Source organism: Carcharhinus amblyrhynchos, chromosome 3 (genome assembly GCF_965287045.1).
Source record: "Carcharhinus amblyrhynchos chromosome 3, sCarAmb.v2.hapA, whole genome shotgun sequence".
Taxonomy (NCBI): Eukaryota; Metazoa; Chordata; class Chondrichthyes; order Carcharhiniformes; family Carcharhinidae; genus Carcharhinus; species Carcharhinus amblyrhynchos.
The window spans coordinates 16,202,555-16,227,081 of NC_137326.1; the positions used below are offsets into that span (position 1 = coordinate 16,202,555).

The 24,527-nt window shown below is 42.8% G+C and overlaps 1 protein-coding gene across 1 annotated transcript in view; it reads right to left on the minus strand.

Annotated features, from left to right (window-relative positions):
* Positions 1–3,880: 3,880 nt before the first annotated feature.
* The window catches only part of LOC145362459 (uncharacterized), a 77,580-nt gene continuing 56,933 nt past the window's right edge, over positions 3,881–24,527 (minus strand). The window contains exons 14-18 of the mRNA XM_080218476.1: positions 17,641–17,830; positions 12,249–12,397; positions 9,195–9,438; positions 7,948–8,383; positions 3,881–6,197 (exon numbers count right to left, since the gene is read on the minus strand). Of these exons, the coding sequence (XP_080074602.1) occupies positions 4,401–6,197; positions 7,948–8,383; positions 9,195–9,438; positions 12,249–12,397; positions 17,641–17,830 (2,816 nt within the window). The 3' untranslated portion in view covers positions 3,881–4,400. The remainder of the gene's footprint in view (positions 6,198–7,947; positions 8,384–9,194; positions 9,439–12,248; positions 12,398–17,640; positions 17,831–24,527) is intronic.

Sequence of the window (24,527 nt, forward strand, 5' to 3'; positions counted from 1 at the left end):
TTACAAGGACAACATTTGAGTCAAATAAATGAAGAAAAATAATTAACATAGAGAAATAGTAATTGAAGCATCATTAAATCCTAAATAAAAACACAGTATAGTATATGCAAACTAAAAGAAAACTCTCAACACTTGACACTTCAAATGTAGAAGTATATTCAAAGAAGCTTAACTACAAGAAAACAGAACAGATAAAATGAGCTGACCAAACTGTCATCACAAACCAGCATTTGAATCTAAATGGTACAGCATATAGATAAAGATGATGGACATGCTTTTACACTCGCTGTCATTATGTGTTTCCCTTCTGAAAGAAGGTAGTGGAAATGTTATAGATCTTATCAAGGATACAGATCTCAAGCGCTCTTTCAACGATGTTCCAATGCACTGATGTAATCATATAGGTTGTTGCTTGTTCGTGGTGCAGTAAAATCTGATTCATAATTGGAATTAGTCATAGAGTCATTGAGGATTACAGCATGGAAACAAGTCCTTCAGCTCAACTTATCCATGCTGCCCTTTTTTTTAAGCCCCTAAACTAATCCCAATTGCCTGCATTTGGCCTATATCCCTCTCTACCCATCTTACCCTTGTAGCTATTTAAATGCTTTTTAAAAGACAAAATTGTACCCACCTCTACTATTAACTCTGGCAGCTTGTTCCAGACACTCACCACTCTCTATGTGAAAAAAAACTGCCCCTTTGGACACTTTTGTATCTCTTCTCTCTCACCTTAACCCTATGCCCTCTGGTTTTTGACTCCCCTACCTTTGGGAAAAGATATTGATGATCCAGCTGATCTGTGCCCCTCATCATTTTATAGACCTCTATAAGATCATCCCTCAGCCCCCTACGCCTCCTAGAGAAAAAAAGTCCCAGTCTATCCAGCCTCTCCTTATAACTCAGACCATTCAAGCTCCCCGCAGCATGGTTGACCTCTTGAGTCAAACTAGCAATTGGCTTAAATAAGGTGTTAACAAATATATGTTACATTGAGACTTTTAATTGTTTTCAGACTTTCAATTGTCTTAAAAAGACAATTTTAATGTCTTGCTCGCAGATCAAAATAATCCCGAATGAAAATAATTAACCAACGGAGGAATGCTAAGAAATTACGTTTCCAGCATTGGCATGGAACGTGACAAATTTGGCAAATCGAATAATTTGTTTGATATCTAAATCTTTGCATGAGACTAGTTTATGCGTCGCATTACATTTTGATGACAAAAAAAGTCAAATTATTTGAATTGTCAAATTTGTCACGTTCCATGTCAATGCTGCAAACTTAATTTCTTAGCATTCCTCCCATTGGTTACCTTTAAAGATTCTGGGAATGCAACTTTCTGTGTTTGGATTTCTGTGCAGGTTCCACTTCTGCTGCATTCTGCAATACCTCTCAAGTGTTAACTGATGTTACGCAAGCATTCACCTCTTCCTCCCCCCCAGTCGGTTACTTTCCTCTCAACGCACTGAGATTACATTAAGTAACAGACCATTTCGGCTGTTCTTTTCACATTGTATTTTCTGAGGGGTTGGGTGTTTTGCAAACTATCAGAAAGTGCGTGCAGTAATATTGCTGAGTTACTTGTTTTTGGCTGTTTATAGAATGCTTTTTCTTAATGAAATAATAAGCAATTGGTGCGCCATCAACGAAATGCCTCAAAAAAGGCCCTCTTTAAAGGACTCCATCATAACGCAAAGGAAACTTACATTAAATATTGTCATCCCCATGTTAGCAATGCCAGTCCCTCTGATGCCCCACTCAAGGACCGTTTCACACACATACCAACGGACACCACATTACCTTTCCAAGGTCAATGGTTTAGGGGGTGCAGTCGGATGAGAAATTGACACCTTACCAATGTGACGAGCACTGCAGTTGAAATAAATTGTTGATGGTGCGAAAGTGCTTTGAAATACTGTGAGAAAGACGCTAAATAAACGTTAATGGTACTGTATTAATTTTTATTTGTTCAGCTGTTAATTTTGAACTTACTGAGATTGACCGCAGAAACTGACTTGTTGGTTGATATCCGTCTCATGCTTTTGCTCTGATTAGCTTCAGAGGATTTTGAGAAATTGGTTATTTGCAAAAATGCCCAATGCATACACATCAGGAAAAATAGTGTCTTATTTATAAAAACCTGCACCAAGTTTATTATTTGTGTCAGTGCTTCTTGCTGTTTTGTCTTATACCTCCCCTCCCTACTCCATTGGAAAAGAAAATTTTGGATGAGTTATCTTTGGTCTACTTTTACACGACTTTTAGCAGCCAGCTCAGTGATGGAGGCAGAGGCATCAAGACTGGGAGCCTCCTAACCCTTTGCTCAGATGTGCTTGATATGGTGAGTCAAAGCAACTGAACATCTGGAAAATCATGGATGTTCCTGGTTTATATTAGTGCTGGACTTAAATGACCAGCATCACTCAACTTATATTGAGTGCTGATTGTCTCTGGTCCCTAATGGTCAGAAGTAATCTAGCTGATCACCTATATCTTTGTACATAGGGAATTGGACCAAATATAGTGGTCATGTGAAATGGGATATAAGAGGAGAGCACACTTTGACCAAGATGTGTATGTATAATTCAGTCCTCATTTTAAAATCAGATATTCATTCCTTATTTTAATAATGTCAAATCAAAGTATTATAGAAATCATTAAACAGCAGTTTGGCAAGTAAAAAATAGTGTCAGCGAGAGCATAGCAGTTTCTCAACAGTTTGAACTGAGGAATTGAAGGACTCAAAACTGAGATGCTGACGCACCATCATTGATAAAAAAGTGCAATTACACAGTGGCAAATTTCCTTATAAATATGGCCATAGTAACCTATCGGGACAGAATTGTGACAATTATAGCATTATAGAATCTCTATAGTGTAAAAGGAGACCATTTGGCCCATCAAGCCTGTACCAAAAACAAACCTACCCAGGCCCTATCCCCGTAACCCCACGTAGTTACCTTGCCAGTCCCTCATCACCTGTCCCCCCCCCCAACAAGTGGCAATTTTGCATGGCCAATCAACCTACCCACACATCTTTGGAGTGCAGGAAGAAACCGGAGCACCTGGAGGAAATCCAGACAAGGAGGAAAACATGCAAGCTCCACACAGATAATGCCCCGAGGCTGGAATTGAACCCGGGTCCCTGACGCTTTGAGGCAACAGTGCTAACCACTGTGCCACCGTGCCATAAGACATAGGAGCAAAATTAGGCCATTCGGCCCATCAACTCAGCTTCATCATTCAATCGTGGCTGATATTATTCCCATTATCATTCTCCTGCCTTTTCCTCATAACCCCTGATCCACTTATTAATCAAGAAACTATCTATCTCTGTCTTAAAAACACTCAATGACCTGGCCTCCACAACCTTCTGCAGCAAAGAGTTCCACAGATTCACCACACTCCAGCTGAAGAAATTCCTCCTCATCTCTGTTTTAAGGGACAGAGATAGTCTGAGATGGTGCCCTCTGGTTCTAGTTTTTCCTACTGGTGGGAACATCCTCTCCACATCCACTCTATCCAGACCTCGCAGTATCCTGTAAGTTTCAGTAAGATCCCCTCCTCATCTTTCTAAACTCCAACGAGTACAGATCCAGAATCCACAACCGTTCCTCATACGACAAGCTCTTCATTCCAGGGATCATTTTTTGTGAACCTCCTCTGGAGCCTTTCCAAGGCCTTAGGTATGGGGCCAAAAACTACTCACAATACATCAAATGGGGTTGGATCAGAGCCACAATAAGTTATCAAAAAGTAAGGTTTCGTATACAGGAAAATCACACAGGCATAAGACTAACATTATAGGTGATGTCAGATCGACTCACACTTTGTTACATTCAGTCTTTATTGTACTTGATTGCATCATATCACTATCTAATGTGTCTGATCCATTCTGCTCTGTTGCTTTCATAGTATCTCAATTTGCCTCTGATGTATTCAATTTTACTGGTAGATTGACAAAAGCAGAGGTAGGATTTTTTAAAAATATATAAAGCAGAGAGAAACAACAGTTCATAATATAAATCAATGATGAGAACAATGATTCATTATTAAAATCACCTTCAGTTTTCCAGCTAAACCTATTTAACCTGACAGTTGCCTTTTAACTTTTTTTATATAAAGCGTTACCTTTCAAAAGGAGCTTTTTCTTTGCAAAACAGCATTGCTGTCTAATAGTGCCATTTGCATACAAGGTAAAATAAAAACTGTATTTGATGTAAAGGTGAGCACTGAGAGCAGGAACTTCTTGATAGGAAGTGCAGAAAGTTTGTCTTCATATGAGTGAGAGAGTTAGAAAGGCCCAATCGAGTCCCTCTATTTACTGAGATATCGAACAGAAACACCCTCAATTTATTAGAGGAACTGGGTAGAACTGGTCAGCACAGCAATCGTGTTATTGAAAGAGTGGGAAAGAGCTTGTCAGCAGATGCTTCTTGATGTTGAACAGGTTACTCGCGGCATTCTTATGAGTTTCAATGTATCTGTTGTTGATATCATTTGAAGCTCTAAAATGATGCTGCAAGCCAGTAATGTGGAGCTGTGGAATATTCTGATCCTTAAGTTGCAGCCGTGGTGAATTGTAGGAGTAACGCAATGGAGCAGTTTTCTCATGGATGGCTCTAACTCTGTTGGCATCTGTGGAAACAGAGGATCTTGAGCTCTGTCTGTCCTTAAAGTTCAACATGTCAAGGCTCAAGCATTTCAAATTGACATGAAGGGGATCCCTGAGTATCTGTCGATTGGGCAAGATTAGCTGCTTTACGGACATGCTCATTTGAGAGATTTTGGATTTAGGCTGCAAATGCTGCTTGCCAGTTTTTCTAATCCCTTCAGTCTTGCTCAACCTTGAAACTTCACAGTCCTGTTCCTCCATGTCACGTGAGTCAATGTGGGTATCCTTTTCACTCTCAGTAGACTGAGCTGTCGCAGCAATGTTATTTTTCATTTCCTGCATCTCATCCCATGCCTTTAGAACACAGGGGCCTCGAACCTTGGGGCTGCTGAGTTTCCTGGGCTTTTTACGACTATAACTGGAGCAATTCCTTGCCTTGTGGCAATGTTTGGAAACATTGGAAATTTTTATCTTGCTGAGGTTGGAGGTGGTGTCAAGACATTTCTCCTTGCTGCGGTCACAACTGTTGGGACTGCCATGATCTTGGAGAATATTGTTGGGATCTGGGGAAATATTATTATAATTTTTTGCAACGTTAGGATTGGGATCTGTGGAAGTATTTACATCACTGGAATTACTGGAAACAGAAGTTTGTGTATGACTGGGTTCATTGGGATATAAGGAACTGTTTGCAATGCTGGTATCACTGGGATTTTCAATGGATTCATTGGAATCAGTTACATTTAATGTTTTTGTTGTGACACTGGAAGTATCAGGGTTTAAAGAATCACTTGGAGTGCTGGGATTATTGGAATTTAACAGATTTTGTGTCACATCAGAATTAGTTAAATTTGATTGATTTTTTGCAACGCTGGAATTATTGGAATTTGAATAATCGCTTGGAGCGCTGGAATTATTGGAATTTAAGAGATCTTTTGTAGAGTTGGATTTAGTCAAATTTGTTTGATTTTTTCCACTGCTAGAGTGACTGGGATTTAAAGAGGTGTTTGGGGGGCTGGAATGATTGTGCAGTTTTGTAGAGTTGGAACTAGTCGCATGCAATATATTTTTGGTGACGCTGAAATTGTTGGGAATTATGGGATTCTTTACCATACTCAAATTATCGAAATTTAGCAAATTCTTGGAATCATTGCCATTAAATGGAATCCTTGCAGTGCTACGATGATTGTGCATTATAGGATTTTTTTCACTACCCAAATTGATGAGATTTTTTATATTGCTGGAACTGTAACTTTTTGCATTAGCGTACATGCTGGAAATGGGACAACGCTTTGCTGACTCTGGACTGCTGTCGGTAAAGGGCAGTTTTGATTTGCCAAGGTTGCTGCACATTTTTGAACTGTCTCTATTCTTGGAATTTTCTGCATTCACTGCTTTGTTTACATCATTGTTCAGGATGCTTGGGTAGCCTTGTGGTGTGAGACCACAGATCTTTTGCACAGTTTCAGAGATGTTACGCAGACCATTGTTCTGGCTCCTCGGAACGGGTGGTTTCTTGATGCTTGAACCTTCGACCAGCAGGTTTATCCCCAGGTACAGAGGAATGGCCATAGTGCACTGTCAAAGAAAGTAAATCAAATCAAAGCCAAGCTAGATTGCCTTGTCATCATTCATGGTTATGTACATTATTTGAATGTTGGTGATTTTAGGACGAGGTTTTAAATCACTTGATCAGAAAATAATGGAATTTCTGGATTTGCTGCATACCTTCAAGGAAGGGCTAGATCAGTTCTTGGGTGCAATAGGGATTGTTGCAAGCAGAATAAGGGTGGAAAACTAAATAACATAAATCACAGTTATTTTAGTGATCTGAATTGGTTTCAGGAGGTTCGGAAAAGAAAGGTCCAATATACTTTTTTTAGTTTGACCTCGTATTTATTTATTTGTTTTGTTAAGTTTCTCACAGGTAATTAACCAGGCTGGTGGAATGGGAGATAGTGAGTTGTTAAGATGCTTTAAGCATTGCATGTATCACAGAGAGTCATTAAGGCACAGAAGGCCATTTGGCCCATAGAGCCAATCGTGTAGAACAATCCAATTAATTCCATTCCCTGTGATCCCGCAAGTTTATTTCCCACAAGTGCCCAAACAATTTACTTTTGAAATCATTATTTAGCCACATTTCCACAACCCTAAGTTCCAGTCATTATCACTTGCAGTATTAGGATGTTCTTCATAACCTGCCAGCATCTAATGCCCAAAATTTTAAATGTGTTGTTAATCCATGTAATATAAGCTAATGAAAAGCTTTTCTTGGCTACCTTATCTAAACCTATCATCTTGTTCACTTCCATCAAATCTCCTCTGAATCTCTTTTACTCCAAGGAGAACAACTCTAGCTCCTCCAATCAAACCTTGGAGCTAAAATTCCCTAACCATGGAACCATTCCTATAAATCTCCTCCATACCCTCTCAAAGATCCTCACATCCTTCCTAAAGTGTGGTGAACATAACAGGATGCAGTAGTCTAGTTTGGGCCTAATCAGACCTTGATAAAGACTCAGCATAATTTTCCTGCTTCTGCACTCAACATCTCTATTTGTGAAGCCCAATATTCCATATGTTTTTGCTAACAACTTACCAATATGTTCAGCCACCATCAAAGGTCAATGAACAGAAACCATAGATCCCTCTGTGCTGGGACACTCTCTAGAACTGTCACATTTACAATATATTGTCTCTCCCTATTCCATCCGCCAAAATGCATTACCTCACAACTCTTTGTGTTAAATTTCATCAACCAACTTGAGTGCCCTCTCTGCTGGCCTGTTGTGGCTGATTTGTATCAGCCATTCTTGGCTGAGAGCCCAGACATCCATTGGTCCATTGAAGCAGCTGTGCCTAAGGGAAAGCATTGCTTAATTGGCAGCCTTTTCTCTTAAATCTATTTATCATTGCTCTATCCCAGAATCAGGTCCCAGGCATCATTTTTAAATGTCCATGGACCCTCTCTAACTCTACAAAACTCCAATCCATTGTGGTCAATTCTGGGCACCACATTTTAGGAAGTATGTCAAGGCTTTGGAGAGGGTGCAGGAAAGATTTACTGGGCTAGTACCAAGAATGTTATCAGTTATGTAGGAGGACCAGAGAATTTGAAGTTGTTCCGTTTAGAGCAAAGGAGGGTAAGAGTAGTTTGGATAGAGTCAATGAAGGAGAACCATTTCTGGTGATAGAAGGACCAGTAACCAGAGAACACATCTTTTTTTCACTGAAACAGGTTTACAGAATTCTGAGCAGAAAGCAATCACATTCTTTATCTCTCTAAATAGGGTCACTTTCTCCTTTATGTGATGTTTTACATTACCTGTTTATATAGAAGCTCAAATCCACCTGTATCACAGGTCTTCTCAATCTTTCGGTCTATAACAACCTTTATTGTGTCCTCTTGAACGTTGCTGCACAATGTGGCTGTTACAGATGTCGAGGCTGACATCGTAGGGCTACAATTAATTTCAATCAGCCATGGTTTGAAGTCCTCTCCCAGTAGGAAATCGGCACCATACAACTCAAAACTGTTCTTGCGAGGTTTCACAGCGTCCTGCATTACCTGAATGGTATTCACAATTGCCTTCTTCATACCAGGGGAGATGATATCATCCCAGATATTTTCAAAGCCATTTTTGTTCAGATACTCTTTGAACTGTTTACTGGACCACATGTTTTCTCTAGGAGCTAATGGGTGACGGTGGGAGGAAGTCACAAAGTGTTTTTGGATTGAGTTATTGCATAAGTGAATTGCTCTGAAAGACACAAAGAGAAATTTGTTACCTGAAAATGATGGATCATAATTATTTTTGTACTGTTCGTGCACTATGCAAAATAAAACATTTCTTTTGCATTATGAGGCAAAAATATTTGTAAGATGCATCTGACTTACAATGTGCTATGGAATATGATAAGGCTGAAATTCCATAACTGACCATTTCAACCCTAAGAATCAAGCATAATTCAATAGGCTAAAAAGTAGAGCAAATCTGTAAGATTTTGCATACATCTACATTGACAGATATCAAAGTGCAATTCCATGATGTGCATCAATGAAATTGGCCCCAGATGTCATCATTGTACCTGATTTCCACATATACAGTGAATATTGGTAACTAGTTGCCATCCCCAACTTTAAACTGCAGTCATATTTGAGTGAGAAAGGCAGGAGTAAGTTCTACAGTCCATTTTAAGTACTTCTTCTTACCATTAGATGAAGCAGGGAAGAGGTAACAGTTAAAATTAAGCACCAAAATTTAGATATATGATACCCATTCACAGGTGTTTTGGAAAATGAATGAGTTGTCTAGATAGGCAATTATTGTTAAATCTGTCTGATTTTATATGTCAGCCACCATTGGCAACTGGTGCAACTACTGATATTGAACTTTGGTAGAAGGTCAAGGATATTACATCCCTTGCATCCCAACTTGCCGAATCGCCCTAAGTTCCCAAAGCTTTGATGGCACTCAATGCATATTTTCCTCACTTTTAACTCTCACTGTGAATGTGATGATACCCTGCAGTGAATTCCATTCAAAAGGCATGTTCCATGGTGATACATACGTGTCCAGATTGTCCAATGAGAACGCTTGAGTTGAGAAGCGCAGGTAACAGTCCTTGTAATACCAGATCGTTACAGGGTTCCAGTCTGTCACTAAAAACCACTGCCGCATATCGAATTTTGTCCCATAAATGAGTAGTGGGTGTTCAATGTATTTCTGCACTACCCATTTGCCATCTGTGATGAGAGCTGTCTGGCCATAAACTAGCTTCACAATCTGCTCCAGTCGGTTCATGCAAGTGATTCCTGCAGAGACAGACAATTAAAATCTCTTTCCACCTCATTAAAACTACAATTCAGGCAAATTGTTGGAAAATAGAGAGTGAACAAAGGATACACTGACGGCTCTGCTGGTAACACTTGCTACCTTCCAATTCTAAGAACACACTCAGTGTATAATAGAATCCTACAGTGCAGAAGGCCACCATTTGGCCCATCAAATCTGCATCGACTACAATCTCAGCCAGGCTCAATCCCCATTTACTCTAGCTACTCCCCTGAATAAAATCAAAGAATCACATAATAATACAGCATAGATGGAGGCCATTTCATTGATTGTGCCCATGACAGAAATTTGGCAATTATCTAATTAATCCTGTTCTCCATACTCATATCATTTTATTTGTTTCAAATATTTATTTAATTCTCTTATGGAAGTTACTAATGAATCTACTTCCAGCCTCTTTTTAGATGGTGCAATCCACATAATCCAGGAATGAGCCTTTCCAGTTACGTGCTAGATCCAGTTTACTTGCTTTACCCAGCCCACGCGATCAAATAACACCCAACTCTTACCATGTCAGCCACGAGGCTTCTGGATTTCTCCCCCACAAGTAACTTGTGCTATTCATAAGAAAAAGGAGCAGGAGGAGGCCATCTAGCCCCTTCGAGCCTGCCCTGCCATTCAATAAGATCATGGCTGATCTGTCGTGTCTCAGTTCCACATTCCCGCCCTCTCCCCATAACCCTTAATCCCATTGCCTATCAAAAACCTATCAACCCGCATCTTAAATATATTTAGCGAGGCAGCCTCCACCACTTCAACTGGCAGAGAATTCCAGAGATTCACCACCCTTTGAGTGAAGAAGTTCCTCCTCAGCTCTGTTCTAAACTGCACCCCCCTTTATCTTGAGGCTGTGCCCTCTAGTCCTACTGTCCTTTCTGAGCGGGAAGAGCCTCTCCACCTCTATCCTATCCATCCCATTCATCATCTTATATGTCTCAATGAGATCTCCCCTCATTCTTCTAAACTCTAACGAGTACAAGCCTAGTTTATTCAGCCTCTCCTCATAGTTCAACCCCCTCAACTCCGGTATCAGCCTAGTAAACCTCCTCTGCACTCCCTCCAAGGCCAAAGTATCCTTGCGTAAGTGCAGCGACCAAAACGGCACACAGTACTCCAGCTGTGGCCTCACCAGTGCCCTGTACAGTTGCAGCAAGACCGAATTGAAGCTGTAATTTTTATTCCTTCTGGGTTATTTATTTTATTATTTGATTTATTTATTAGTGTCACAAGTGGGTTTACATGATAGTACCGTGAAAATCCCCTCGTTGCCTGAACTCTGGCGCCTGTTCGGGTACACTGAGGGAAAATTTAGCACGGTCAATGCACCTAACCAGCACATCTTTTGGACTGTGGGAGGAAACTGGAACACCCGAAGGAAGTCCATGCAGACACAGGGAGGACCTCCAAATTCCACACAGACAGTGACCCGAGCTGGGAATTGAACCTGGGTCCCTGGCGCTGTGAGGCAGCAGTGCTGCCCACAATAAGGCAGGGTCAGAAACCAGGCAATTATTCCCTAGATTATTAGCACATGGCTTTACAACAGCAAAAGAGATGCGTTGAAAATGCACAAATATCTTGAGTCTTGGATTCCCTACTTTGCTCTGTACATCAGCGAGCAATGAGGAACTTAGTGAAGAAATTATCTCCTAGTTAGCTTCCAGGAAACTGTTACTCAAAAGCTATTACAAAAAATGTCAAAATTTCAGCATTTCTCGACTTTGAAAATGTTTACATATTGTTTTAAAGGATGTCTTTTTGCTTCTCATATTTCATGACTAATTCATATTAGCCTGCATATACTGGTTTGGTGACATGATATTTTCTATCTTAAAAATTGCTGAATGCGTGCAGTGGGAAATCTGTATGTCCTCCAGTAAACAATGTACCACAAACAAGGATTCATTAAATCTGGATTGACTATTTAGTTTGCTTATGGAGCCTAACACCTAGCCATGAAGAGTGGTGAGCCTGTGGAGTTCATTACCACAGGACGTAGTTGATGCTAAAACATTGAATCTATTCAAGAGGCGGCTGGATATAGCACTGGGGTGAATGGGATGAAAGGTTATGGGGAGAAAGCAGGATTAGGCTATTGAGTTGGATGATCAGCCATGATTGTGGTGAATGGCAGAGCAGGCTCGAAGGGCCAAATGGCAGCCTCCTGCTCTTATCTTCTATATTTCTATGAACACTTTAGCATGAGAAAAGGCCTGAAAGGTAACAAGATGTATTGGTAATGTAAACTTAAAGTTATTTATTAATGTCACAAGTAGGCTTACATTATTATTGCAATGAAGTTACTGTGAAAATCCCCTAGTCACACTCCAGTGCCTGTTTGGGTACACTGAGGGAGAATTTAACATGGCCAATGCACCTAACCAGCATGTCTTTTGGACTGTGGGAGGGAACTGGAGCACCTGGAGGAAACCCACGGAGACACGGGAAGAACGTGCAACCTCTGCACAGACAGTGCCCCAAGCCGGAATTGAACGCAGGTCCCTGGCTCTGTGAGGCAGCGACGTTAACCATTGTGCCATCCAGTAAACTGCTCAAAGTAAAAGGGAAAAAATAGTGTATCAGTGATATTAACTCTCCCATACGAAGACCATAGTGAAGGTTTATTAGTAATAGAAACTTGTTCCAATACATGGGGTGGGGTGTGTCAATAATTCATGCTCTCTCGTCTTATAATGTAAGGGACACCAGACTAGATTTTATAGCTTTGTTTCAAACCGGTCACTTTGAATTTCTGATTCTGTTCCCGTACCTCTACCACGAGACTGGGCTCCAGGTTTCACAATCCAGATGTTCCGCATTCCTTCCATCTTCAACTGTGTATTCACCTCCTGTAGCTGCTTCAGCATATTCTCACAAACAGCAGCGTAGACCTTCCAGTTCTGAATTGTTGCTCCCTCACTGAGATAAAGGCAAATGACAAAGCAATACAAAAGTACAAAATACAGCTTCCTGAAACTAATTCAGGCAGACTTTCACTAGGGCTCAGGGAACTACAGCATTTTACGTTTTTAGCCTAAGAATATCCTGCAAACAAACAGGAAAAGAAAAATCATATTTTGGTAAGTAAATGTTTCTAGAAATCTTACAGCCTAATTTTTAATAACAGGATTGGAACATTTGGATTCCATGCTCAGTTCAACATATCTGCTACGTTGACATTATTTAATTATTACTATATGGGAATGACTTGGAGGGCTTCTTAACATTCTCCAGTCTGAAGCGTCAGTACGTTGGAGGCAATAATGATGTTTAGAGGAAGGCAGAGAGACATTAGAGGCTGTAGTTGTTTACTGGTCAGGAAAGTTGGAAGATTGGGTTTTCTTCGTATCCTGAGGGGATTTAATTGGCTGGATTTGATTACCATGTGGGGAATCTGTCAACAGGATACCTCAAAGGGTCAGTGGAAAGACTCTAGCTCCAGCTGACCCAGAACTAGTGCAGGAAAGGCACTTAATTATCCATTCCTGTAGCCCTCACCCACCTTCAGCTTCTGGGTCATGGCCTCAACGGCCATGAAACCCAGCCAGATAAGTGGTAAGTAATATCCACACCCCAACATGTTAGGCAATGAGCATCTCCAACAAGAGAGAACACCCCAGTTTCAACATCTTGGGGGTTACCATTGACCAGCAACTGAACAGGACCGGCCATGTAAATACTGTGACTACAAGAAGCTCAGCTCCACTTACCCGCCCACTCACTATAACCCTTAATTTCTTTACTGTTTAAATATTTATCTATCTTTGCCTTAAAAGCATTCAACGAGCTAGCCTCAACAGCTTCACTGGGCAGGGAATTCCACAGATTCACAATGGATGAAGAAGTTCCTCCTCAACTCGCTCTTAAATCTGCTGTACCTTATTTTGAGGCTATGCTCCCTAATTCTAATTTTACCTGCCAGTGGAAACAAACTCTCTGCTTCTCTTATCTATTCCTTCCATAATTTTATATGTTTCTATAAGATCTCCCCTGATTGTTCTGAATTCCAATGAGAATAGTCCCAGTCTACTCAGTCTCTCCTCATACGCCAACCCTCTCAACTCCACAATCAACCTAGTGAATCTCCTCTGCACCCTCTCCAGTGCTAGTATATCCTTTCTCAAGTAAGGAGATCAACATTGTACACAGTAGCCAGGTGTGGCCTCACCAGCACCTTATAAAGCTGCACCATAAACTCCCTGTTTTTAAACTCCATCCCTTTAGCAATGAAGGACAAAATTCCATTTGCCTTCTTAATTACCTGCTGCGCCTGCAACCCAACTTTTTGCGATTCTTGCACAAGGACACCCAGGCCCCTCTGCACAATAGCACGCTGCAATATTTTATCTTTTAAATAAGAATCCATTCTGCTGTTATTCCTGGAGGTTACCGGCACTCGAGTACCTTTGCAAACTGGAAGCCATTGTGCTGTCATTTCAGATGAAAGTACATTGACTTTTGAAGCATCTTTTAAAAAAACCACAATGCTCTCAACAGATTAGAAGCTGAAGGGGGAATCACATGACCCTTGGGCCAATTGTGGAGAGGTGATTGACAGTTGGAGTCTGGGAGTCATTGCGTTACCAAGTTTTCTAAGAGCTGTCCTATGCATTTTGTTGTTTTTCCAAAATAAACCTCTTGTTCGTTTATCTGTCTTTTACTGATCAATTCTCACAGTCATTACACCTCGACACAACAGGAATGAGGAAGGGTAGTAGAATCTGTGCCCTTTGATCAATAATACCTACAATAAAATAGGGATTGATACTTTGGAATTTCATGCCTGGATCAATTAGCCTATTTAATGAGAATGGTGCATTGAGGTAGTATGTTTGAATCAAAGTGATATGTATCAAGAATAATAGAAATAGTACATTGGGTAAGTACTTAAGTTGATGGATGTTATCAATAATACACTGCACTGAGGTTCCAATCTTGGATCGAATTATCCAGGCTCTTGTGATAAGATTGCTGTAGTGCAATGTTATGTTGTCAATGTAGTTTTACAAACTGAAATCTGATAGAAACAACAGAGACTTTCGAAGTCAATATGAAATCATTAGAAATAGCATCAGTATTAAAAAGTGTTTTTTTGAGATATGGGATAAAGGAGAGGGTACAGGTACGGGAAGAGGCCAAGGATGTCCCAGTAATAAAGGGAGTAGGGGGCGTGAGTAAGGTTGGTGGTGTTCCGGCAAGTAGGGTACAGGCGAAGGCTGGGATGAAGGCACTTTATCTGAATGCACGAAGCATTCAGAATAAAGTGAATGAGCTGGTGGCGCAGACCAGCACAAATGGATATGATCTGGTGGCCATTACAGAGACGTGGCTGCAAGGTGACAGGGACTGGGAGCTGAATGTACAGGGGTATCAAGTGTTTAGGAAGGATAGGTGGAAGGAAAAAGTGGGGGGGGATTAGCTCTGCTGATTAAGGATAGCATCAGGGTGGTAGTAAGGGATGATATAGGATCCAAAGAGCAGAAAGTAGAATCGTTGTGGGTGGAGATTAGGAACAGCAAAGGGAGGAAGACGCTGGTGGGTGTCGTCTATAGGCCCCCAAATAATGATCTGGAGGTGGGGCGGGCTGTTAATGCGCAAATAAATGCAGCATGCAGGAATGGAACTGCGATAATTATGGGAGATTTCAATCTACATATTGATTGGTCGACCCATGTTGGACGCGGTGGGCTTGAGGAAGAGTTCTTGAAATGCTGCCAGGATAGTTTCCTTGAACAGTGTGTGTTGGAGCCGACGAGGGAGCGAGCTATCTTGGATCTGGTGTTATGTAATGAGGCAGGTAGAATTAGGGACCTTGTGGTGAAGGATCCTCTTGGGAAGAGTGATCATTGTATGGTGGAGTTTCTGGTGCAGACGGAGGAGGAGAAAGTGGGTTCCCGGACACGTGTCCTTTGTTTGAACAGAGGGGAGTACGATAGGATGAGAGAGGAATTGGCGCATGTTGATTGGGGGAGCGCGTTGGAAGGTAGGTCTGCTGAGGAGCAGTGGAGGATCTTTAAGGAGATCTTTCTTGGTGCTCAGCAGAAATTTATTCCGATGGTTAAAAAGGATCGTAGGAGGAGAGATAATCAGCCGTGGATAACGAAGGAGGTAAAGGAAAGTGTTAAATTAAAAGCGGATGCGTTTAGAGTAGCTAAGAGTAGTGGGCGAGAAGAGGATTGGGAGAGGTTTAAATATCAACAAAGAATGACAAAGAAGTTGATAAAGAAGGGTAGGATAAACTATGAAGCTGGGTTAGCGCTTAATATAAAAAAGTATAGTAAGAGTTTTTATAAATATATAAAAAGGAAGAGGCTGACTAGGGTGAATGTTGGACCCTTAGAGGATGAGAGGGGGGACTTAGTGGTAGGGGATGGGGAAATGGCTGAGGCCTTGAATAACTTTTTTGTTTCAGTCTTCACGGAGGAGGACGTGAATAATTTGCCGGGTGTTAGCGATGGAAAGATGGTAGGAGTGGAGGGCCTGAATGACATTATTGTTACTAGAGAGGCAGTGCTCGAAAGACTGGAGGGACTGATTGTGGACAAGTCCCCAGGACTGGATGGAATGCATCCAAGGTTTCTGAAAGAAATGGCGGAGGTGATAGTGGATGCCTTGGTGATTATTTTCCAAACGTCGCTGGATTCCGGGGAAGTGCCAGAAGATTGGAAAACGGCTAATGTTACGCCGTTGTTTAAGAAGGGTGGCAGGCAAAAGGCAGGGAATTATAGGCCGGTTAGTTCAACGTCTGTTGTAGGTAAAATGTTAGAATCTGTGATCAAGGAGAAAATAGTGAGGCATCTTGAGGAGAATTGTTTGATAGAGCAGACGCAGCACAGTTTCGTTAAGGGGAAGTCGTGTCTGACGAATTTATTGGAGTTCTATGAGGATGTGTCTAGGGTGGTGGATAGAGGAGAGCCAGTGGATGTGGTGATTCTTGATTTTCAGAAGGCGTTTGATAAGGTGCCACACAAGAGGTTATTACAGAAGGTCAGGGAGCATGGAGTTGGGGGTAGGGTGTTAGCGTGGATAGGGGATTGGCTGTCAAATAGGAGGCAGAGAGTGGGGGTCAATGGGTGCTATTCGGATTGGCAGTTGGTGACTAGTGGAGTGCCCCAGGAGTCGGTGCTGGGGCCTCAGCTATTTACCATTTATATAGATGATCTGGAGGAGGGAACCGAGTGTATGGTGTCGAAATTTGCTGGTGACACCAAGATTGGTGGAACGGCAAATTGCGCGGAGGGTGTGGAGAGTCTGCAGAAGGATCTAGATAGGCTGGGCAAATGGGCCAGGAACTGGCAAATGGAATTTAATGTTGGCAAGTGTGAGGTGGTCCACTTTGGTAGGAATAATGGTAGGAAGGGCTATCACTTACATGGCGAAAAACTGCAACATGCAACGGTGCAGAGGGACCTCGGGGTCCTTGTGCATGGGTCGCAAAAACCCAGCCTGCAGGTGGTCAGGAAGGCGAATGGGATGCTGGCCTTCATAGCAAGGGGGATTGAATATAAAAGTAGGGAGGTCTTGCTGCAACTGTACAGGGCACTGGTGAGGCCGCAGCTGGAGTACTGTGTGCAGTTTTGGTTGCCGCACTTACGCAAGGATATTTTGGCCTTGGAGGGAGTGCAGAGGAGGTTTACTAGGCTGATACCGGAGTTGAGGGGGTTGAACTATGAGGAGAGGCTGAATAAACTAGGCTTGTACTCGTTAGAGTTTAGAAGCATGAGGGGAGATCTCATTGAGACATATAAGATGATGAATGGGATGGATAGGATAGAGGTGGAGAGGCTCTTCCCGCTCAGAAAGGACAGTAGGACTAGAGGGCACAGCCTCAAGATAAAGGGGGGGCGGTTTAGAATGGAGTTGAGGAGGAACTTCTTCACTCACAGGGTGGTGAATCTCTGGAATTCTCTGCCTGTTGAAGTGGTGGAGGCTGCCTCGCTCAATATATTTAAGACGCGGGTTGATAGGTTTTTGATAGGCAATGGGATTAAGGGTTATGGGGAGAGGGCGGGAAGGTGGAACTGAGACACGACAGATCAGCCATGATCTTATTGAATGGCGGGGCAGGCTCAAAGGGCTGGATGGCCTACTCCTGCTCCTATTTCTTATGTTCTTAATGTATCAGGCACAATTTATTTGCTGGATTAATCAATAATACTTACTGGATGACCTCGTAATACTGCTGGATGGTCTCTTCCCAGCATCTTTCTGTTACTGCTGGTGGTGCATCGAGGCTCACATCAATATCCTTGTGGTCCATGGTGTTTAAGTACTCCTCACAGGCACGGAGTGCTGTCTCGACCAGTTGAACTGGAACAACACCGCCCTTCTTTTGAGTCTGTCTGTGAAAAGCTAAGAAAAAGACAAACATATCTTCTGAGTCCACTGGCTAAATATCTCCATATTAAAAACAAAATTCAAAGTAGTTTTACTTTTCCCCTTTTTTTACTACCAATTTCTCTACCTCCTTCTTCCCCCTGGAAGGCATTAATTCTTTGTTAGGAAACAATTCTATAGACACCAATGCCTTATGACACATCACTGAAGTAGCCATTCTTATGTGACTGATGGGCAGCTTTTTTTCATTCATTCATGGGACATGGGCATTGTGGGGCAGACTAGCATTTGTTGCTCATAAGAAGGTGGTGGTGAGCTCTTCTTGAAATGCTGCAGTCCATGTGCTGTGGGTTAACCTATAATGCTGTTAAGGAGGGAACTCCAGGATTTTGACCCAGCAACGGCGATATATTTCCTAGTTAAGATGGTGAGTGGCTTGGAGGAGAACTTGCAGATGGTGGTGTTCCATATACCTGCTGCCCTTGACTTTCGAGATGGAAATAGTCATGGGTTTGGAAGGTGCTGTCTAAGGATCTTTGGTGAATTGCTGCAGTGCATCTTGTAGATAGTACACACTGCTGCTACTGAGCATCAGTGGTGGCGGGAGGAGATGTTTGTGGATGTGGTGCCAATCAAGGGGGCTGCTTTGTCCTGGATGGTATCAAGCTTCTTGAGTATTGTTGGAGCTGTACGTATCCAGGCAAGTGGGGAGTATTCCATCACCCTCCTGACTTGTGCCTTGTAGATGGTGGACAGGCTTTGAAGAGTCAGGTGGTAAGTACTTGCCGCAGTATTCCTAACCTCTGCCCTGCTCTTGTAGTAGTCACTGTGTTTATGTGGTGAATCCAATTGAGTTTCTGGTCAATGGTAACCCCAAGAATGTTGACAGTGGGGGATTCAGTGCTGGTAACACCATTGAATGTTAAGGGATGGCGGTTAGAATGTGTCTTATTTGTGATGGTCATTGCCTGGCATTTGTGTGGCACAAATGTTACTTCCCACTTGTCAGCCCAAGCCTAGATATTGTCCAGATCTTGTTGCATTTGAACACAGACTGCTTCAGTATCTGAGGAGTTGCGAATGGTGTTGAATATTGTGCAGTCATCACTTAGTATTATTTGACTGCGGAAGGCATCACAACTCAGTTCGGTCCTCTGCTTACCAAAAATCCTCAAGCGTGTACTTCAAGAAGGGAATCAGAAGCAAGACACTTGACTAATTTTTCTTCCAAACCCAAAGAAGCTGATATTCATTCTTTTTCTTGTCTGAAATTAGTTAACTCAGTACATACAGGAATTTAAAAAAAAATCACTGACAGATATGAGCATCATTGGCAAGGCAAACATTTATTACCCATTTTTGTATGTCCTTGAGAAGATCCATTGCAGATGAAGCTACTCTGTCGTGCTTTTGGGGAACTTCAGCATTTTGACGCAGAAACAATAATGGAATGATGTATTTCCCAACTTGGGATGGTGTGAGACTGGGAGGGGAATTTGGAGCTAGTGGTGTTTCTGATCAATGGAGAGCTCCAGGATATTGTTGATAGGGTAATGGCATTGAATGCCTAGGGTAGGTGATTAGGCTTTTTCTCGATGGAGATAGTCATTGCCTGGCATTAGAGTGGTTCAAATATTACTTTCCACTTAATAACTCAAACTTGAATGTTCGGCAGATCTTGCTGCAAACAGGTATGGACTACTTCATTATCTCTAGGATTGTGAATGGAACTGAATGCTGTGCAGTTATGAGTGAATGTTGCCAGATACTGTCCAACTGTCATTCCGAGCAATACTAAAATGGAGAGATGCAACTAGTATAGGAAATTGGTCAGGAAAAGATCAAGTAGATTGTTTTCCCCCATGTCAATTCTCTCACCATCTGGTACAAACCCAGTCTGATAACTCCATCCTTCAGAGTTCAATACTGGAAATATTGGGCCGCTCTTCGTGATACACATTGAAGTTCCTCACGCCGGATACATTTTGTGCCTTTGCTACCATTACTGCATCTTCCAAGTGATGTTCAAATGGAGCAGTGCTTATTCATCAGAGGGAGGCTGAGAGGTGGTAATCAACAGAAGGTACCCCAGCACGGTGACACAGTGGTTAGTACTGCTGCCTTATTGCGCCTGGTACCCGGGTTCGATTCCTGCATTGGGTCACTGTTAGTGTAGAGTTTGCTGTGCCTGCGTGGGTTTCCTCCTGGTGCTCCAGTTTCCTCCCACAGTCTTAAAAAATGTGCAGGTTAGGTAGATTGGCCATGCTAAATTTTCTCTCAGTATATTCGAACAGCTGCCGGAATGTGATGACGAGGGTATTTTCACAGTAACTTCATTGCAGTGTGAATGTAGGCCTACTTGTGACTAATAAATAAACTTTAACCTGATGCCATGAGACTTCATAGGTGTGGAGCTGACTTAAGAATTCTAAGTGCCACATGTGCCACTAAGGGCCTGACTTTACCAACAATTTGTGCCTGTTTTCGGGCGCGAAATCGTTGTAAAGTCAGGTGTGAGGCCTTTATTGCGATCTGCACCCAAGTCCACGCAGATTGCTACTTTACCGAGACCCGCAAATGGCAGGGATCCATTCTGCGCCCAAATTGGGCGCAACGACAATTTAAATGCTTTTGGGGAACTTCAGCATTTTGACGCAGAAACAATAATGGAATGGTGATGTATGCGTTCCAATTGAATTACTGAACTGCCCGCCCAACTCTATCAGCATTTCCCCCTTTACCACCATGTGTACCAATCCGGAACTGCGTTTTTAGGGACCTGCTGAATAAAAGTCTGAGTCAGGTGCTCCAGCCTCTGAAGAGCGCGTTCAGTGTTTACAACGGCTCTCTGACTCAGATCAGTGGTGGGGGTCAGATCATTCTCTGGTTGGAGGGAGGAGGAGGGGAGTGAGGTCAGATTGTTGTCTGGTTGGAAGAGGAGGTGGATCAGATGTTCCTCAGCAGGGGGGGGGGGGGGGGGGGGGGTGTGTGTGACTGGTGGGGGAGAGGGCTGATTGTTGTCTGGTGGGCATGGGGAGGGCTGATCATTGTCTGGTGGGCGTGGGGAGGGCTGATCGTTGTCTGGTGGTGGGGGGGATGTGGGTCAGATGTTCTTCGGGAGGGGAAGGGTAGTGTGAGGCCAGACCATTCTTGGGGGTGGGGTGGTTGGGGTGAGGGGAGTGAAGTCAGATCTTTGTCTGGGGGCGGGGGAGCAAGGAGGGAGGTGGGTCAGATGGATCTCTGTTCGGGTGGGGGGGGGGGCATCCACTGCCACTCTGCAGGCAATTGGTGGTGGGGGGGGAGGGTGGAAGGGGGCAGGGGTGGCCATTGGTCTGGGTAGTGGCGGGGGGGGGTGGTGGATAAGTGGAGGGGCGTGATGTCTGTATTTCCCCTTATCCATCCCCCACTACCCAGACCGATCGCCACCCCTACTCCCCTGCACCCCTCCACCAATTCCCTGCGGAGTGGCAGCGGACCCCCCTGCCGCTGCCGCCACCGCCCCCCCCCACCCACCACCAGAGATCCATCTGCCCCTCTCCCTGCAAGATACATCTTACCTGCCTCCCCCCCTCCACCCAAGATACACCCTTGCTCCTGCTTTCTCCACTTTCAGTGGCTCGGAAGCAATCTGACACAGGCACACTTTTTCCAATTTTTTTTTAATTGCGCATCTCCAGTTCAGAGCTCTGATCATTCTGGCAGCGCTAAGCCCCGCCCACAGCACGAATTGGACTGGAGATGGCTGAGAGTATTTGGGGGTGCCTGAAAGTGGATTTCTAAGTCGGATCTGTACTATGCCCAGAATTAGCACTTAGGGCCCAATTTTACCATTTTCATTCTAAGTGTGTGGCTCTGTGAGACAACTGACTGATAAGTATAATTCTGTGAATCTGACTATGTCAGGTTTTGCTCGACTGGTCTCTGTCAGTTCTACAAAGTTTGGCACACACATTTTTTGGTGGTAACATGAAGGAGAGAGTAGCCCAAGATGAAAGCACCCTCTCTTCTTTAACTTCAAATTTAAAAATGGCCTCCCCAGCCTGGCCACAGGGTGGTCTGTAGCTGCAGCTGAAAGAACAAGGAGGGCCTATGAGCCTGCTTGGAGTGCTGACGCCCTGCGTTGCTGCCAGGATGCCCATTCCAGGCAAGTACACTTTCCCTGACACCTCTGGGTGACTTGGCCTGTCTATGACACCGATTAGAGATCCAGTAAATCTGGAAGAGATTCCTCTAGCAAAGAGACAGATGAAGTGACAAATAAACAGTCATTTCAATTGTCTAGAAAAAGCTTTCACTCATTTTAGATTGGATTACAACCAAAAGATATTTTCTTAGAATCCCTAAGTGCAGAGGGAGGCCATTTGGCTATCAAGTCTGCACCAACCACAATCCCACCCAGGACCTATCCCTATAATCCTGACACTAAGGGAGCACAACCAATCAATCGAACCCACACATTTTGGAGTATGGGAGGAAAGCCGCGCATCTGGAGGAAACATACGCAGACATGGGGAGAATGTGCAAACTCCACACTGAGAGTGACCCAATCCGGGAATCAAACCCGGGTCTCTGGTGCTGTGAGGCAGCAGTGCTAATCACTGTGCCATCGTGCCGCCGCCCAACTTTGCATAGTTTAGCTTATGAGTAAGAGATAGGCACACCCAAGAGGTCATAAATGATTTGGTCCATCCTGTCCTTGTCAGTCGATTGTTAAAAGTTAAACATTGATTTTGATAGATAATATTATATAAAACTCCACAATTAAATGAATATATAATGGAATAAAGAAACAACAATGAAGGATATGCTCAGCAGGAGTATCCCACACATCGATAAGAGTCCTTGTACAACAAATCCCACTAGTTTCAAAGATCAAATGCAGCCTGCTTTTTTTCATGTGCAGAAACTCTAAAGCATATTGTCATTTGCTAAACTGAGTTTCACAGAATCATACGGTGCAGAAGAGGCCCTTTGGCCCATCGGGTCTGCATCGACACATCAGAAACAGCTGAACTGCCACCTAATCCCATCTGCCAACACTTGTCCCATTGCCCTGCATGTGTCAAGTGCTCATCCAGATACTTCTTAAAGGATGTGAGGCAACCCGCTTCTACCATCCTCCGAGGCAGCACATTCCAGACCGTTGTTGGTATTCATAAAGACACGGGGAATCTGCCATGCCAGATCTCACCTTCATCCGTGCTTCTTGAGTAACTTGCTACTTGTTGTACCTCTGAGCCTTCAAAAATCATACATACAATTTTAAAAGTCATGCCAGAGTACACAAAATTAAAATAACTTATTTCTGGTATGCATTCTGTTTACAGCTGTGACATCTCAATTATTTCTCATTAAATAATCAAAGCGATGACAATTAACAGGCAGTCGTCAGGTTCCAATGATTTCCGTTTGGATAATTAATTGCTGGAAAACGTTTTGTCACTTTTTCATCCATTTGAGAAATAACCACTTACTCAGTTAGATATTCCACAGGATGAATGGATACAGGGTAAAAGTGCATCCACACTACTTCTCAAAAATTATAGCTTAGCCCTAATCTTGAAAGTGCAACATGTAATAGTCTAACATTTTAGTTTTCCTCTTAGAAGCCTCTTTTAATGAGTCCTAACATTTCTGCATAGTCGTTGTACTATGCACTCATCCCAGAGGGACTGGACTGAACCTGTACAAATGCATTCTATTTAAGACCATTATGGTAATCAAAGTGGAGAATATTGGAAAGCATGAACTAAAATATCAGTTAAACTTGGTTCTTCCAACACACTATTCATCATTTTGTTACGTATTTCTCTCCTGTGAAAGTAAGTCTTTGAAAATAGCATAAGAGCCTAAGCTGTAATTTTGTATCCTGGTCAATAGAGTCATAAAGTCACAGAGGTTTACAGCATGGAAATAGGCCCTTCAGCCCAACTTGTCCATGTCGCCCCTTTTTTAAACCCCTAAGCTAGTCCCAATTGCCCGTATTTGGCCCATATCCCTCTATAGCCATCTTAGCTATGTAATTATATGAATGCTTTTTAAAAGACAGAATTGTACCTGCCTCTACTACTACCTTTGGCACTCACCACCCTCCCGTGTGAAAAAATTGCCCCTCTGGACTCTTTTGTATCTCTCCCCTCTCACCTTAAACCTATGCTCTCTAGTTTAAACTCCCCTACCTTCGGAAAAAGATATTGACTAGCTGATCTACGTCCCTCATTATTTTATAGACCTCTATAAGATCATCCCTTAGCCTTCTACACGCCAGAGAAAAAAGTCTCAGTTTATCCTGCCTCTCCTTATAACTCAAACCATCAAGTCCCAGTAGCATCCTAGTAAATCTTTTCTGCACTCTTTCTAGTTTAATAATATCCTTTCTATAATAGGGTGACCAGAACCGTACACAGGATTTCAAGTGTGGCCTTACCAGTGTCTTGTATAGCTTCAATAAGAATTTCCAATTCCTATATTCAATGTTCTGACCAATGAAACCAAGCATGCCGAATGCCTTCTTCACCACTCTGTCCACCTGTGATTCCACTTTGAAGGAGCAATGAACATGTGCCCCTCGATCTCTTTGTTCTGTAATTCTCCCCAACACCCTACCATTAACTGAGTAAGTTCTGTTCTGCTTCGAACAACCAAAATGCATCACCTTGCATTTATCCAAAATTAAGCTCTATCTGCCATTGGTTAGCTCACTGGCCCAATT